The sequence below is a fragment of the Rhineura floridana genome, chromosome 15 (assembly GCF_030035675.1).
Source record: "Rhineura floridana isolate rRhiFlo1 chromosome 15, rRhiFlo1.hap2, whole genome shotgun sequence".
Lineage (NCBI taxonomy): Eukaryota > Metazoa > Chordata > Lepidosauria > Squamata > Rhineuridae > Rhineura > Rhineura floridana.
The window spans coordinates 25,607,855-25,621,303 of NC_084494.1; the positions used below are offsets into that span (position 1 = coordinate 25,607,855).

Sequence of the window (13,449 nt, forward strand, 5' to 3'; positions counted from 1 at the left end):
CCAACCTAAAGCATACTATGGAAAGAGATGCTTCTCTTTGGAAGTGTCATTTTATTGCAGGACTACTGTCATAGAATTACAGCACTGGAAGTGATCTTCGAGTTCATCCAGTCAAAACCCCCTTCTAAATGCAGTACCTGAATGCAGTTGTGACGCGGTTCTGCAACCAATGTTCACAAAAATGTTTGTATTAGGTGAAAGTGTGCATAAAAATGAAAATAGTTACAAAAATAATGTTCAAAAACGCATTCTGTTGGGAGAAATTGCTTGCAAAAATATGTATGTCAAAACTGTATACAAAAATGTGCTTATTAGGAGACCTTTGAACTAAAACGGTGTAGAATTATCATGAGGATTTTAAAAAAAAGAATACACAAATTACTACAGTAATGCGGAGAACCGAATTTCACATTGAAAAAATGGAAAATGGAGAGAACCAGAACTGACAGATCCTTCCATGCCTACTTCTGAGTAAACATATACTGGAGGGATCTCCAAAAGGGGATGTTCTCAAGTTCCTTTAACTCTGTTCAGAAGAAATCCAAGAGTAACTCTGAAAAGCCTCTCTCGGACCCTACCCACACTGCCTTGATGGTATGAATTCATGTCCCTTTAAGGCATCTAAACTTAAGCACTTCCAAACACTTTCAAGGAGGATTGAATTTGCATTGATCCAAATCCCTGCTTACTGTCCCTCCTCCAGGAAATGATGACTCAGCTTGTCATACTCACACCTCTGTATATGTCACCATAATGTGTTAGGGACTCCCTCCAATATAAATGTTTCGTGCTTGGCTTTGGGAGTACTAAGTGCTCGTCGGCAGGTAAGTGGACTTTTCTCTTTGGCTACCTGTGAAATGAACATAGGAAGGGTGTGAAGGAATGTGGGCTTCTTCTACTGTTAACAATCATACGTTATTTAGTTACAGGAGTCTGAGCAAATTAATCATAAGGGCTGCAATCAAAATTATATCTTAATAAATTTGCAAATGAGTGAAACAAGAAGGGGGAAATGCAGACTTGGCTTTTGGAGGATGAATGCACTTGTCACAGTAAGCATTTTCGTAGAAGAAGCATTCTGTGCTGCGCAATAGAAAACTGAGAATGCCTCTTTTAAGATGGTGCTTAATACCCACACTTAGAAAAGATTTAGGTTTTTTAAAAAATAAAAAAGATCATATGCTTTCTGATTAAGCAGAGGGATGCCTTTTTTAATCTATCAAAGGGTTTTTAAATGAATTGACTCAGTTAATCCGCTAAAATGCTAAAGTCCAATAGACAGATGCAACATTTCTAAAAAGAAAGGTCTGACAAATTCATATAACAAAAGTGCATCGACAGCAATTAGATACGAAAGCTTCATGTATAGGAGCAGTATTTTATTTATTTGTTCCTTTTTATTCCCTTCCAAAAAAGTCCTTAAGTTATTTAACATCAGTATAGTTCCAAATATTGAGTGCCATCATCAAAGTCATGATGGTTATATATCAAGCTCTGTTTGGTACCTCTGGAGACAGCTGGCTGCTAAACAATGCCAACAACAGAATGCTGGTCCAGATAAGAAGGGCCTACTGGATCATACCAAAGGCTTATCAAGTTTGGCATCCTGTTTCCCACTGTAGTCAACCCGATGCCTTTGGAAAGCCCACAAGCAGGACCATAAAGGCAACAGCAACCAATATGCAGAGACATGAAGCCGGAGGTGATATATAGGCATCCTGACTAGCAACCATTGATAGCCTGTATACTATAGCCAGCATGGATTTTTCACATTCCGGTATGTTAAATTGAAAATACCCCCATGCCATTCTACTGCTTCCCAAAAGCTCATTTCAAAACAAAATCTTACAAAACTTAACCACTTGCTTAACAACCACCTACGTTTTCATGGCAATACACAAAACACTCAGAGAGAAGCTAGAGTTCAAGATGTAAAATAAGAGAAAAAATCCAGACCCCTGTTGGATTTTTTTCTGTCAGTGGTCTCATAATTTGTTGAAATTAATTAAAAATCAGCCATATCCTGTTACTGACCTTGCCCCATACTCTGACCTTCATCTTCTGTAGTTTAAAAGTGAAAAAAAGCCTGACTGATTTTTAATTAATTTAAGAAATTTAACATTGGAGTCTATGATAGCTCAGGCATGCTCAATAAGAACCAATTGTCAGTGTTCTAAAAGCCAGACTCACAGCTGCTTGGCTTGGCTAATCAGGGGGCCACACCCAGACCATACATTTTTTCCACTTGAAAGAGTCATGGCTTCTTCCAAAGAATCCTGAGAAGTATAGTTTGTGAAGGGTGCTGAGAGTTGTTGGGAGACTCCTATTCCCCTGACAGAGCTCCAGTGGTCAGAGTGGTTTAACAGTCAACCCATCTTCTGAGGATTGTAGCTCTGTGAGGGGAATAGGGAGTCTCCTAACAACTCTCAGCACACTTCACAAGCTACACTTCCCAGGATTCTTTGGGGGAAGCCATAACTGTTTAAAGTGGAAAAAAATGTCTGGTATGGATGTGGCCAGGGACACCTTTGGTTTAAATTTGGGTGGGAGACTACACATGTCTGCTGTAGAATAAAAAGGTGGGGGGGAAACCTGACAAATAATGATAATGTTAACAAAGTTTCCCTCTGCCAGTGCCCACCCACTGAGAGGCACATGTTAGCAAATTCTTCCAACCTATGTAGGAAGTGAATTGGACTGTGTCAGATCAACCCAAATTTGTTTGAATTTTTACAAATGTGAAGCGCAATACAATATGTCAGAGAGGAGGTCAGGTCTCCTGTTCCCCTGGTGCATTCGCTATAGCTGCCCAATTTCCCTGCTTTTTAAAGCTTGATAGAAATGTCTGTTGGCTTTAGGTACATTCTTAAACTGCAAGGTTTTTTTTTTTTTGCCTGTTAGTGAATATTGACCAAGATTGGCCTGGTGCAATCCTGGAAGGCCAGGCCAGTAACTCTGCTCAGGAAGTATTGGGCCTCTAATCCAGAGCTTGGAAGATTACTTTTAAAAAGTAATAAATTACAGTTACAATTACATGGCCCAAAAAGTAGTAATTATCTTTACAATTACAACTGCTCTGAAAGTAACTGCTTACTTTACTTTTTCTCAAAAGTAATCACTACAATTACATTTCAGTTACTTTTTTAAAAAAAACACCTACAAGGTGTTGGCCTTGGCTGCTGCACATCTAAGTAGCCTAAAATAACATTTTCCTCTCCACTCCATTCTTCACCACCACCATCCATTTTTTTAAACAATTGTTTTCTCCACTCCTCCCTGTCTCACTCTCCACCTCCTCCCTCATCGCCTCCTACCCACCCACAGAGCATGAGGGAAGAGCGACGCTGCACAGAAGCTGAGTTTGAGGCACATGATTTTCATCCACAAATCAGAGGAGCAGAAGACTTCCCCCGCTCCCCGCCCCAAGTAATGCCCAAAAGTAATGCTGGAAACATTACAATTACTCCACAAAAGTAATAAAATTACTCCTAGTTCTATTACAATCAAAATGTAAAGGAATTACCCACTCGTTCCTCAAAAAAGTAATGAATTGCAAGCTCTGCCCTAATCCTATCTAGATGTATGGAGGCTAGCTGGGGTTACTCAGAAATGGAAATGGCTCAAAGCAGAGACCTGGGATGAATGCAAGAATGCATGTATATTTGGACCAGTCCCAAGTATTGATGCACACACTAGTTTTATCTTTGCTGCTCTCTTCTCAAAAGCATTGAATTTAGAGACATCTGAAAGAAGAGCTTCTTGCTTCCATCCCAGATATTTGTGAGGAGGAAATTGACCAAGAGTTTGCGCTTACATTTGAAAGGGATGCCTATGACGCCATATGTCAGACCACTTTAACCTAATGCCCTCTAGATTTTTTTATACTACAGTTTTCATGATCCCTCACCATTGGCCATGCTGACTGGGGCTGATGGGAGTTGGAGACCAAAACATCTGGATGACACTCGGTTGCATATGATGCTATGGAACCAAGGCTATCAGTGGTGGAATCTGCCTAGCTTATGCAGCAAAGCTTTGCATTTCTTTTAGAAAACAATGTTTCATGCATATGCCCAGTCTGATGTGTCTTTTTGCCATTAAGATGCAACTATGTAAAATTTACACATACGTAGTCCCACTGACATCACAGAGCAGAATTTCCCAACCAGTGTGCCTCCAGATGTTGTTGGACCACAACTCCCATCACCCTCAGCCAGCATTGCCAATGGTCAGGAAAGATGGGAGTTGTGGTCCAACAACATCTGGAGGCACACTGGTTGGGAAAGTCTGTCATAAAGCCTTGCCTTCTCCATCTGAGCATAACACTAAACCATTATTACCACGAGCCACAGCAAGCCTTGGGCACACACATTCCCCTTCCCCTCTTCTTCCTTCAGTGAAGCCACAAGGAGGAGTCCGAAAGCTTCCACTTCTGTTTTAGACTAACCACAGTTTAACATTATGTCTGCACCCTAAACTGCGATTAATCTGAATGATTAGTGAAAACAACCAGCTTTGGAGTCTGAAGCTGGCTAGTTTCAACTAACAATTGTTAAAGCTAACTGCAATTTGTTCAGGTTTCGATGCCACAGCAGGCCATGGTTAGTCTAAAACAAAGGCTAAAACTTCTGAACTCCTTCTTGTGGCTGTACTAGAGGAGGAGGAGAAAGGGGTGTGTGTAAGCTAGAGGTGTGCTGTGCTTGCTCTTGTAATGTTAAACCACTGTGTAGCCTTATGTGCCAACACAACCAGTGTCTCCCAGATGATTTACAAGCATTCACATGCTTCCCAGTTCCACCTGCAATAGGCAGCTGGTAGCCGGACCTGAGATTTCTTTTGGACTTAGCTTTGGCGCTATTGGGCTAAAACAGCCTCTGAACACACTTCATGTGGATAACGTGCAAAAAGTGCAAATAGATTAATAGTGCTTGACTGGGTTTGTGATATGGCCAAACAGGAAGACCTGTGAGCCAGGCTATGGCATAGAATTGGGTCTATATAAACTCCTGCATGGCGCTGTCTCTTTGCAACTTGACTCAATAGACATGAAGCCACACGCAAGGCAAAGGCTGGCCTGCGTAGGGACTGTTGTGTCCGCTATACTGGCAGGGCCTAAACGAAACATGATATGAAATGCATGAATGTATTTAAATGTGTCTCTTTTTAAACAACAATGGGGGGGTCACAATTAGTATTATGGCAGACATGGGGGGGATAATTAACTCTTTCCATTGCACTGTGATCCTGGCAAAAATGTCTCTCAAAGTCGCACTCATAGTTGCTGTTTTCTCTAGGAGAGAACCTCCCATTGGCACCATTGACAGCTTGCCTGCTGTGGCAAATTGCAGCTTCACAAGGAGGGAGATGATTGCCAGGCCCACAGCATGTGTGCCAGGCTCCTGGTTGCAATCCCATGTCAGTGCCATTATTTTGAAAGTGCAATGAATGCGTCCACACTAGGGATGGGTGAGAAGAGAGTTAGCACCAGATTTTTCAGTGGTCTGTATATTCTCCATTTTTGTGGAGCTTGCTCCAGACTTCAGTGGCTTTCCTCCAACACCATTCCCCCCCCCTCGAATATTCCCTTGAATAGACTGCTCTTGTACTGTTTTTACTCACAGCATTACAACTCTCTCTTTCTCTCTCTCTGCCACCCCCACCACTCCAATAATCCAAATTCCAAACAGGAGGAAAAAAGCCAAGTAGGAAAGTGTGATGGAATTTGCTGTGTTGGTATATTTACTTGTTAATAATTTGTATTAAGTATGAGTTATTTGTATTATGGCTTTATTGCATACTTTTTATAATACTTCTTGTGGGTTTTTTGTACACCGTTTAGAGATATTTTTATATATTAAGAGGTATAGAAATAGTCTAAATAAATAAAAAATAAGTCTCAGCCACGTTGGCTCTAGGAGGAGGTGGGCAGACACGGAAAGCTGCTTTCCTCCCCAGCCAGTCTCTGCTTGCTTGCTAACGTGAAAACTGACCAGCCTCAGTCACAGTGAAGAACGTGGCGGTGGCAAAAATGCTTTCCTTTCCAATATCATCTTCTGTCCAATGATCAATATTTTCTTTCAAACTATTGATATTTTGTTTCAAATTATCAATATTTTCTTTCAAAAGATTGATATTTTCCAAAATAATATTTCCCATAGTATCAATATTTTCTTTCAAGATATTAATATTTTGTTTCTTTCAAAATATTGGTATTTTCATTGGTCAATATATCCTTTCAAAATATCAACTTTTTCAAAGAAAATATAAATATTAATATCAATATTTTTGGAGAGGGGAAAGATTGGACCAGTAAAAGTAGGAGAAAGTGGACAAAGAACAAACTCAAATTAATATTGCCTGTTAGATCAGAATACTTTTGAAGCGGCACCAGCTAACGGATCCCAACCGTAATTCACACATTTAACATTGGCTCTAGTTTGGCCTTTATCCTCTGAACTTGTCCATGAGGTTCACCACTAGGGCTGTCAAAGTATCATCCCTGGTCATCATTTTTCTTTCTTTTCTTCTTGTTTTGCAGCCATGGGGACAAGGATGCTGCTGCCGATTGTCGTGGGGCTGGCCCTGCTAGGTGGTGAGTAGAACTTGTCCATGGACTAAGGTCTACAAATAGCATTGGATGAGGAACCTGCAATCCAGCCTTGTGACCAGATTATAATGGGTAGCAAATAGATATGGAGTCATATAGTTGAGGAGGTCTACAAGTAAACACACTCATGCCTCTGATGAGGTTTGCCAGAAATTAGGTGAACTGACAGGGGTGCAGGCCTTGGTTGTGGGGTGGTTGTGTCAACAGTGGGGCATGCTTAGGGATTGCAGAAGGCAGGCATGGAGAAGGCTAGGTCTGTCCTTGCTATTCAAAAGTTCTGTGTCTTCGGCATACCAGGATGAACATCCTTTTAATGATACGGACTGAATTCTACTTGTTTGAATTATATGGGATGAATTTGAGGCTAAAGAGGTTGGCTTGTGCTCTGCATGCAGGCAAGATCCCAGGTTCAGTTCTGGACATCCCCACTGAAAAGAGTCACACTGCTGTGAGAGAATAAACTCTAAACCTACCTGAGTCATTAGTGGGCTGCTGCAAGTCAGGGTTCATGATGGACTAGATCAGGAGTGGGGAATATCTGGCCTTTGGGCCAATCTTGGCCTGAGGGTCATTTTCCATAAATAATGCCCACCTGTCCATCAGCTGACATCACTGGGTAATGCCAGTTGATGGGCGGGGTTCAATCCTGCTGGGTGCCGTGGCACAAGCATGCTCCCTATGGGGAATGTGCTGGCAAAGTAGACCCCTGCAGCCAGCAGGATTGAACCACCTGTTCATCACCTGGTAAGTGGAGAGTGCAGTCTGGCTGGGTGCTGCTTTGCCAGCACATCCTCTGGGGGAATGCATTGGCAAAGCAGCCCCCTGGTTCCAGCAGGAACCATGAAGCCCTTGTTCAATTGAAATAAAACAAAAATATTGATTTCCCCCTCTGCCAAACATTTAGAGGGGATGCTATAGACGCTAACATAATGCTCAGGCATTCATCCAATACTAGGGATGGGAGAGTAATCTGATTCAGTTCACATTTCAAGCTGAATATTCTGAAACAGTATGAGAACTGAAACACAGCAATCCTCCAAAATTTGCACTTATTTGAATTTTGCAATGCAGTTCGGCAACCAAACAACGTTTACAAAAATGCATATGTTAGGGGAAAGTGTGCACAAAAATGAATATATGAGCAAATATAACATACAAAAATGCATTATATGACAATAAATTGCTTGCAAAAATGTGTACATTAGTCAAAACTGCCTACAAAATGGAGACATTCACACCAAAATGCTGGAGAATTTTCATGAGGATTTTTTTTAAAAAAAAAATGCAAATTGCTGCAGCAATGTGGAGAACTGATTTTAAGACTGGAAAAGTGAGAAACTGAATCGAAATTGACAGATCTTTCCATCCCTATCCAGTACCCCCTCTTCCTTGTGTCTCCCATTAGAGATTCCTTTCTTCCACCAGAGCCATCATACCACAACCCTGGGAACTCAGTTCTTCAAAAGCCCAATTCATGCAATCATACCCAGTGGTGCAAATAATAATTTGAATGTTTGACTAGCATTGAATAGAACCAGTGGAGGGGAAAGGGGGCACTGCATCGCCATCCTCAGTGTGCCCTCAGCCATCCTCCACTCTCCTACCTCACTTGTAACAGGTTCAGGGTGGTTCCACTGTGTCAGCTTCCTCCTCCTTGGTCTCAGTGTCACCCTTGTAGAACTCATCAGGGAGGAGGAGGGGGGCAAAACTAGAGGTAGATGGCTTTACCTCATTGTCTCTGGTTCCACCTACTGTTGGCCTCTCTGCCTTCTGCCCGATCAGTTTCAATGGGCATCAGCCAACATTGGATGCAACCCTATATTTTCACAATGCTATAAGTATTGGCTTAAGGTGCTGGAGACTGAGTGGCCAACTGGCAGGGATGCTGTAATGCTTTGTCATCTGTTTGCCACTCTGGGCTCCCTTTGGGAGGAAGGGCTGGATATACATTTAATAAAATTAATAAATGAATAAATCATATAGTTCCATCCCAGTTTCTGTATTGATCAGGAAGTTCAGCTAGATGACCTCCAAGAGCCCTTCTAACTCTAATATATGATTCAAGATTTTCCAGACCTTACCTGTCTTTAGCAGCCTTACTAAGCAAGGCATTTTCAGGTTCCCCTTGCAAGAGAATATACATACACTGAACCCCACCCACCAGCACTGATTTCCTGCTTCTTCCATTCCTTCCAGGCCTCCAGGCCGTAAAGCCCACAGGCCGAGAATTCATCACCACCTTCCTGCAAAATCACAAGTTGGACTACCCTGAAGCTCAGTTCCAGCTCTTCATCTCCAGCTACTCACCCTCTACCACCATCACCGTCTCAGTCTACAAATCTAAATTCCAGAGCAAATTCTCCCTCCCCCAGGGCCAGACCATGTCAGTGAAGATACCAGCTTTTGCAGAGATGGGCGGCACCACTAAATTCTGCAACACCGTCTTGGTGACTGCTAACCAAGACATCTCTGTGTTGGCCCTCAGCTCAAAGAAGAATACAGCTGACACCACTGTGGTGTACCCGATCCATAATCTAGGTGTGGAGTATTACATCTTCACACCTCCTGGGGAGTTGTCCAAGTCATACAAGGAGTTCTCTGTCATTGCATGGCGGGATCGCACTGCGGTGGAGATCCACCTCAAGGGCAGTGTGAGATTCCAGGAACGCATCTATCCAGCAGGCAGCAAGCTGAATGTCATCCTTTCTCCCTATGAAGCCATCCAGCTACAAAGCCGGCAAGATCTTTCTGGCACTCTTGTTAAATCGACACGACCGGTGGCGGTGCTGAGTGGGCATACCTGTGCCAATATGAACACCAACTGTAACCATGTTGTGGAGCAGCTCCTGCCAGTGTCTAGCTGGGGTCGGGCCTTCTTTCTCCTCCCGCTGTCCTTCCAGATGAAGTATGACCTTGCGTATATCATTGCCTCCCAGACCACCACAGTCACCTGTGTCTCTGGTGGGATCCATACAAACTACAACCTTGTGGCTGGGCAGGAGCTTAAACTGAAAGTCACAAGTTCAGGCCCCATCTACATCACAGCCAATGTTGGCATCCAGGTCTTCTTCTTCAGCACTGGCGGTACCCATTCTGGCCTGACTTTTGACCCTTTCTTCCTTACCATCCCTGACGTGTTCAGATACTGTACATCCTACTCTCTTGGGGGCCAGGTGGGATTTGAAAACTATGTGTTCATCATCATGAAGACTGCTGCTGTGGCTGGGATCACCATGGATGGGCGCTCATTGAGTGGTGCCTCTTGGAGACAGATTCCAGGAACAGAATACTCCTGGAGCGAGTACAGCCTGGGAAAGGGAGGAAGTACCCATTCCATGGCACATCCCAGCATCCCCTTTGGCTTGCTAAGTTTTGGTATTGCCGATAGGAATGCCTATGGTGCAGCGGCACTCTGCCAAAGCAGTGAGTAATGGGCTCGTTAAGGTGGGAGATCAAGGTGCTGAATTCCCAGAGACTAGAGTGAAATCAATGTAGCAGGGTTTGAATTGTTCGACAGGCATGAATCTCATTGAGTGAGCTTGGCCAAATTATACTCAGCCTAACCTAGCTATTTTCCAGGACTCTTGAGAAAATAAATTGGGATAACCTCATTGGGCATTGCACTTGTCTTCTCAGAGGAAGGGTCAGATGGAAAGATAGCCTCCTGTTCTTGGGGACATAGGAACATAGGACCTGCCTTATGCTGATTCATCTAGAAGCAGCTCCCCCCCACCTCATGTAGTCTTCCTGGATTGCCCTCATGATAACAGGAGAGAATGGCAATCTGCACAATCAGGCTGATTAGCTCACAGTCATAGTAATGTACAGATTTCACATGGTTTTCTGCCTGGAGACACATGGGAGGTTCATAGCAATACTTCTGGATTAGGATTGGCTGAGTGGTGCAGAGAGTTGATTGGCCAAAGAACAAGAGATTGACAGAAATGACTACAGGAGCTTCTTAGCCAGAAGGCTCTCTTAAGTTCAAATAGAAATATTAAATGTGTGTGGCTTTGAGATTTTTGGGGTATTTTTTTTAAGTGCTACACATTTTATTTGGGATGGCTGCACCCCATTAGCCTTAGTACAAGAATCTCCATTATTATTATTATTATTTAGATTTATATCCCGCCCTTCCTCCCAGGAGGAGCCCACATGTAAGTAGGTGTCCCCTTGCAGATGAGGTGGTGAGAATGTGTACATCTAGGGGATGGACCTAGCAGTACGCAAAAAGGTTGGGGACCAGGATCAGTGGCATGGGCCCACCTTTTTATCTCTCCTGGTGGTTGTATATGATCAAGGTCTGAAAATATGAGGATGGTTTAATTAATTATTGTAATCATAACTGTATCATTTAATTTGTGGAATGAGTTGGGCCATAAAGAAAAAAAGACTGTTCATTCCATCCATCCATCCATCCATCCATCCATCCATCCATCCATCCATCCATCCATCCATCCATCCATCCATCCATCCATCCATCCATCCATCCATCCATCCATCCATCCATCCATCCATCCATCCATCCTGTAAGGCCATCTCTACCATCTCTTCTCTCTCCCTTTCTGCCCCATTCCATTCCTCTCCTCTCCACTGTTACACTAACCCCCTTGCCTTTTCTTGCCAGCCTCTCAACCTGCCCCTCAACCATCCTGCAGTTCCACTCAGTGCCGGAAGAAGGAGACTTGCCAGATCATGAACGGCCAACCAGTGTGTTTGGCACAGTCAACTGCTACCTGCTGGTCACTAGGTGATCCCCATTACCATACTTTTGACAAGCGGAAATACAACTTCATGGGCACCTGCACCTATACCCTGGCCAAGACCTGCAGGTCAGACACGACCCTCCCAGCCTTCCACATAACAGCCAAAAATGAGAACCAAGGGAGGCAGAGTGTGTCCTTTGTTGGATTGGTGATGGTCCAGGTCTATGGATATGATATAAGTGTGGCCAGAAAGGAGTATGGCCTAGTCAGGGTAAGAATAATTGTGTTCCACATTCATTTTTCTATGCATTATAACTGGAAAAAACCCCATCATATTTTCATATACACTTTGGTACATTTTTTTTGAGCTGACAACTGTATCGCAAATTTTAAAGTAGTGCAAACACTGACAGATAAGTTCTGATCTGCATATTAGTCTGTGGGCTTGCAAATCAGGTTGGTTTGCTTCAAAATGTGGACCAGACAAATTTATTGAGCATTGCTAGATCAGGCCTTTGGAGAAGATGTGAGCTATCAGTGGAAACACAGCCTCTCCAGACTTGCAGAGTCAGAACATCTTGCTGATCTTCTGCAAATAACCCAGAGATCTACTAGAAGATCTCTGTGTACCTTCTCCGCACCCTTTGCTTTGAGCATTGGACTTGGGCCCAAGAGACCTGAGTTCATATCAGAGCTGAGTCTTAATTATATTCATGTTTCCAAGTTAATATTTAGTATCTGCCAAGGTCCACCCTTTCATTTTGTTGGCAGCCCTACTGAAAACTTTGTTTGTTTGGGGCAAATATTTGAAATCCTCTCCTAAGGTTCATGATAACATAATGTCATGTACAATTAAGTACCTTTATCCCATTCCCTCCCAATTGCAGGCGCTGACTCACCATGTAAACACATATGGTTTGCATTGTCATTGACTCCTATTGTCACCATTTCAAGTATTATCAGATTATTCCATTTGCCCCATGGTATAAGACTGGCTTGTATGCAAGAGAGCTCATAGCTCAGAGGTAGAGTGCATGCTTGTCTTGCATAAGGTCCCAGGTTCAATCCCCAGCATCTCCAGTTAGAAGAATCAGGTAGTAAGTAAAGGCCTTGGAATGGGACTCCAAACCAGACTTCCCCAACTTGGTATCCTCTAGATGCTAGTGGACTGCAACTCCAACCATGACCATTGGCTGGCTGGATGCTGGCTGGAGCTGTGGTCCAAAACAGATGGAGGCCACCAGGTTGGGGAAGACCGGCCCAGGGAGCTTCTGCCAGACAGAGGCAACACTGGGCTGGATGGGCAAATAGTCTGACCTTGTATAAGGCAACTTCCTATTTTCCGATTATCTCTCATTCTCATGTGATGCCACTAGAAAAGGGCTGTAGCTCAGTGGTAGAGCATCTGCTCTGCCTGCAAAAGGTCCCAGGTTCAATCCCCGGCATCTCCAGGTAGAGCTGGGAGAATTCCTTGCCTGAAAGCCTGGAGAGCAGTTGCCAGTCGGTGTAGTCAGTACTGAGCTAGATGGACCAATAGTCTGGTTCAGTATAAAGCAGCTTCCTCTGTTTCTAGGAAGAGAAGGAATTGCATAGTTGAGTGCTCCTCTATTTCAGAAATTCTTTGGACTCAGAATTCCCCTATCTGCATTCTGAAGTGCAGGAGGGGGGGGACTGGGTCTCCTGACATTTCTGAATGTGCATGTGTAGTTCTGCTTTAAATCTCTTATTGTGGCACACGCACACCTGGATTGCATAGATTGGGTGCTATGCTAAGTAGGTGGTTGGACCAATGGCTTCTGGGCCATCGCCCAACTCTGTCCTCCTGTGAACAGTCCATTGTATAAATGGGGCATCCATTGTAATTTTTAATTAATTAATTTTTACACAAAAATACATACGAAAAATTATCCATCATCAAAATAAAAATAAACAGGTATCATACATCATCACAAGCAGAATTGGAATCCACATCATTAAAGATAAAAGAAAAGCAAAAACATAATGAATGGTGCTGACCTGCAAACAAAGAAACTAATAAATCCACCAACAATTCATCACATAAATCTATATTATACAGCCACAAGAGTGGCTGTATGCTATAGCCAGCATGGATTTTTTGCATTCTGCAATATTAAA

General features: G+C 43.1%; 1 protein-coding gene across 1 annotated transcript in view; it reads left to right on the forward strand.

Annotated features, from left to right (window-relative positions):
• Nucleotides 1-811: 811 nt before the first annotated feature.
• Nucleotides 812-13,449, forward strand: part of LOC133370532 (IgGFc-binding protein-like) — a 46,102-nt gene continuing 33,464 nt past the window's right edge. The window contains exons 1-4 of the mRNA XM_061596980.1: nucleotides 812-824; nucleotides 6,539-6,592; nucleotides 8,804-10,030; nucleotides 11,235-11,584. Of these exons, the coding sequence (XP_061452964.1) occupies nucleotides 6,541-6,592; nucleotides 8,804-10,030; nucleotides 11,235-11,584 (1,629 nt within the window). The 5' untranslated portion in view covers nucleotides 812-824; nucleotides 6,539-6,540. The remainder of the gene's footprint in view (nucleotides 825-6,538; nucleotides 6,593-8,803; nucleotides 10,031-11,234; nucleotides 11,585-13,449) is intronic.